The sequence below is a fragment of the Plectropomus leopardus genome, unplaced genomic scaffold (genome assembly GCF_008729295.1).
Source record: "Plectropomus leopardus isolate mb unplaced genomic scaffold, YSFRI_Pleo_2.0 unplaced_scaffold26816, whole genome shotgun sequence".
Classification (NCBI taxonomy): Eukaryota; Metazoa; Chordata; class Actinopteri; order Perciformes; family Serranidae; genus Plectropomus; species Plectropomus leopardus.
In genome coordinates this window covers 1-4,735 of record NW_024629175.1, presented here as the reverse complement: position 1 = coordinate 4,735, position 4,735 = coordinate 1, and the positions used below count along the sequence as shown (strand labels likewise).

Sequence of the window (4,735 nt, the reverse complement as noted above, 5' to 3'; positions counted from 1 at the left end):
GAATACGTGATGTCTCTCTTCTTGATGATGAGGGGATGTGGGAAGACGGATTCTCTGAGGCAGAAGACTCTGGTATGAAAGAAGTCCAGAGGCTCTGTGTTCAAAGTGATGAAGAGATCAGAGAAAACTGACAAAATGGTCGTCGCCCAGATTAAACCAATCAGCATTACAGTTCTTTTGACCGTGCAGATCTGCACGTGTCGGAGGGGGAGACAGATGGCGATGTAGCACTCCACCGCCATGCAGGCCAGGTTCAGAGGGGTGTTTTCAGTGGTGAAAAGAGCCATCAGGACGAAGATGCAGCAGATGTAGACGTTTATCTTGTGGATGGTGTAGCTAATGACGAAGAGGATGATGGTCACTATCACTTGGATCATGTCGTTGACCACCAGGTGAATAAAAAGGACGTAGCGTGGATTCATGTAGAAGATCTGGAGGGTGGAACACAGCAAAGGGCAGGAAAAGTTACCATTAACAAATATTATACTGATGATTGGCATTAACGAGGGCTGTACCCTTCTCTGACCTTTGCTAGTTGATTCGGATTTAGTAATTCGATACAAATATTTGATGATTCATTTTTTTTTCCATACAAAGTTTTAAGGCATGAACAGGTTTCGTTCAGTGCGGCATTCACGTAATATAGTAAACAAGCTAATGGTGCTAACGACCGGTTGCAAATGCGCAATAGCATTTTATGCCAACACTATTATAAACAAAAGCCAGAGATTGTAACGAATTAACATGCTGCGAGCTGAAAATTCACCACTTTTTCACCTTACAGTGTGGCCTCTCTCGTCCTGCAGAAAATCTGGGGACCAAAACGTTCCCAGAAGTGCACTACGAAAAAAAAAAAAACATGGGCTCAACTTGAAGCAACATTAGTCAACTCAGACATTTTTAACTTGGCCCTTGATGATGTGTCATGTCAAAGTTTTTGAGACCATAAATAGAGAGATTTTGAGGTTTTTAAATGATGACCAGTCAGTGTGTGCTTGTAAATCATCCTTTCAACATGCCAACAACTCTGCTGGAGGAATGCAAGTTTGTAAATGTGTAGAAGTTATTAATAATTTTAGAATTATTTTTAGAATAGAAGATGATGCAAATATGAATTTCTGCATCAAATCCAAATGATTTTTTTCATTAGTGATAGCATTGCATTAAGGGAATATCAGACCTGGTGTTTGCAGAAGGTGTGAATGAGGCTTGCATTGATGAAGTTGAGAGAGATCCCGAGAACCATGACAATCACATACTTGGTCACTGCTTTAGAGAAGGAGTCTGCATCCCGGCCTGTCACGTTGGCAGATGACACGTTCATCTCTTTAGAGCCAAAGTTTAACTCTAAGAGAAAATAAGACAATGATTCAGCGCCTGTTTTAAAATTGATGCTTTTAAATACAGTATTCGTTCAGAGTTAGCTCTACCTCAACCAATGCAACAGTCAGAACCAACACACAGTCAAAATCATCTAATGAGGTTAGATTTCAAGAGTAACTGTCCCAAAAAAAGACATTTGTCTGCACTGAGTACTTTTATTCTCAATACTTTTAAGTACAATCCTTATTACACTTACATACTTTTACTTTGATAATATTCTTAATGCAGGAATATGCAGTATGTTTAGTTTTGAACAAGAGAAAAATCTAAATATTGCCTCCACTGCTTCCTGCAGTGTATGATGATTAATGTGAAAAGAGTTATTTTGCACCTTTACTTTATAGAATAAAAAGTTTTGAAAATAATCAAACATTCGCTATTGGTACCAGATTTGCAGAGCATCAGTGTAAATATACAAATCTGTAACTTTCTTGCTGAAATTCAGATTAATGCATTAAATCAAATGGGATAAAAGTATGATAATAAAAATGAAGACAATGAATGAGGCTCATCATTCAGTTAGATCAATTTGTTTGTTTTATCAACAAAGGATTTTTAAACAGTGTCCTTATCAGATTTCAAAACAGTCATTTCATTTGCAAAGAATTTGTTATCATCTCATCCAACAGTCAGACTTTAAGAAATAAAAACAAAAGAACAATGTAAAACAAATCTGCAACAGGAAAAATTTGTCACATTTAACAATGTTTTTGAAAACCAAAACATCACAATAAACCTTTGTACATGTAAATCCCTGCAGAAAAACCTAATTATCAGAGTTTTCAGTGCTTCACGGGACATTTTTAGATATCTGACTTAAAACGTGCAGCAGGTGGTGCTTACCTTAATTATTATTGCATTTAGACATGGACACCAGCATTAAGGGCTGCACTAAATCTCTGACTTTATATGTGATATGATCAGGATACAGACGTGTGTGTTAACATGTTGAGGTGTAACATGCACACATGTAGGAGATGGGTGTGTGTTTGTGTCTCAATCTGAGGTGTGTGTGATTGTGTGCGTGTTAGTTTGTGTGAGTGTAGTCATGTTTTACTGTTGTTGTTCTGTGTTGCCACATCTTGTGAGAACAATCAAATTACTTTAGATAAGTACATTTTTAGACTTTTTAAGACCTTCCTAAGACTACTTTAAATATCACTGAAGGCCAAACTTGTTATGGAAATACACACCAAAAGTGAAAATGTTTTTCTTTCAAGTTAAACACATTGATGTTGTTTAAAAAATAAACAGCAAGGCTTGAAATACCATGTGCCCATGCACATAGTGCACGTAAAACAAAGCTGTGCATGTGATTTTAAGAACTATATGCACTGGTGCAGATGCAGTTGTCTACTCTTATGTATTGACGGTGACTAACTTTTTTTTTACGAGCTCTCAATCTGTTACGTTCATTTTCTTATGCAGCAGAAAGCTTATTTATAAGTGATAACATCAGTAAAATGATAAATAACTGATAATAAATAACTTCCAGCATCACATTTAGTTTCATTTATATCTACTAACAGCAGTGACAGCTGCTGTTAACATAAGGAGTTGGACTTTTTCCACATTGACTTGCATCGGGAAAGAAGAAAGATCATTTTTTGTGGACATCAAAACCCCCACTAAAAGTATCATTTCACTATCCAGATTTAAGCCATCCAGTTTGATAACAATTGAAAAGTCTAAAAGAGCTGCAAGATTACATGTTTTACACTGCCATTTAGCTAGTGAGGTGCTCAACTGGAGGTCTGTCCCTTGGAGGTTACCCGCTTTGGCACACTCGCCCGTACTTTCACACTGTAAGTGCACATGCCTCATGGGCCAGGTAATGTGGAAGATCAGGGTATTTTCATACTTTTTCTTTTTTTTGCGTCATCGTCGATATCTTTTTCAGGGACGTCACTATGAAACTTATTTTGCACAGGTGGTTTTGTAGTGAAAGAGTTTAGGTATTAAAATGACCTGCCTGCAGTCCAGAACTGTCTCCTACTGAACCTGTGTGGAGCATTATGAAGCAAAAAATACAACAACAGAGACTCTGAACTGTTGAACAACTGAAGTCGAATATCAAACAGAACTCAAAAAATCAAAACCAAAAAAACAAAAAAAAAAAACATTAACATTAGTGTCCTCAGTTTCAAACACAGTGTTATTAAAAGAAAAGGTGATGTAACACGGTGGTAAACATGTCACTGATCCAACTTCAGATTCAGAAGACGACGGCAGTGCATGTATGTGCAGCAGCCAGTAGCTCCTCAAATCCTTGCTACTTTTTTTCTACATTTTTCTATTTTTTTGACACCATGACCCCTTCTACTGAAGCCCGACTTTTCTATGATAGAGAGAAGCACTTATCAACATCGGGAGAAGTTGTGTGGATTTTGGACTGATTGCAGCAGCCCGCAAGAGGATCCCCACCGATGGCATCTGCCGAGCAGCCAGTCAGACCAGAGAGGAGAAATGAAACCAAAGCCCTGGACAAAGAGAGGGAGGAGAGCCGGCATCAGGGCGAGGCTGACCTGACTTGGACGAAGAACTGTTCCTCTACCAAGCCTTCTTCTGGCAAATGTCTGGTCGCAGGAGAGTGGAGTGAATGAGATGCGATTAAGGCTCACTCAGCAATGGGAGATCAGAGACTGCTCTGCGCACATCTTCACAGACATGGTTAATCCTTTACATCGTGGATCAAGTGCTTGCACTGGATGGACTGACCTTGTGGGAGCCATTTTGACACAAGACTCTAATGCAAATTCAAAAAATGCACTGCAGGAATTGAATGATGCCACCAGCAGCAACATGCAACAGCAAGAGCAACATGCCCAAGGAACTGGATGGAATTTTCATAGTAGCTGCTGATTTTAATCAGCTCATCCATTCCAAAGATGTAGCAGGATCAAGGAAATATGTTTTCTTTTTTAAACTTGGTTGAAACCAATAAATCTACCTTCTACTTTTTTGGAACATGTTGCAGGCATGAAATTCATAAAAGGTGTATATTTACAATGAGGTTTTTCAGTTTGAACATCAAATATCTTCAATTGAATGTAGGTTTCTCAGGTTATTGCATTCTGTTTTTATTTACATTTTACACAATGCCCCAACGTTTTTGGAATCGGGGTTGTACATATTAGATATTTCTTCAGGTACTTCCTGAAAGTGTTGTCTCGTATGCCATAGATGATTGGACTGATGGAACGAGGCAGGACCTGTACAATTATGTAGGAGGCAAAGAGGGAGTCTGTGTAATACTTAGGAAACCACTGCCTCAGAGCACCTTTCAACCAGTGAGCTGCATAGGATGTCATACACAGCAGCAGCTGAAACCCATGGAGGATGATTGTGTTTC

General features: G+C 38.6%; 1 protein-coding gene across 1 annotated transcript; it reads right to left on the bottom strand.

Moving 5' to 3' along the window:
• Positions 1-6: 6 nt before the first annotated feature.
• Positions 7-1,324, bottom strand: LOC121937606 (odorant receptor 131-2-like; the record flags this gene model as incomplete). Its single annotated transcript, XM_042480938.1, has 2 exons — positions 1,181-1,324; positions 7-431 (listed from the first exon to the last, which is right to left on the bottom strand). Coding segments are annotated over exons 1-2 (569 nt in total), but the record flags the coding sequence as incomplete, so codon positions are not given.
• Positions 1,325-4,735: the final 3,411 nt, after the last annotated feature.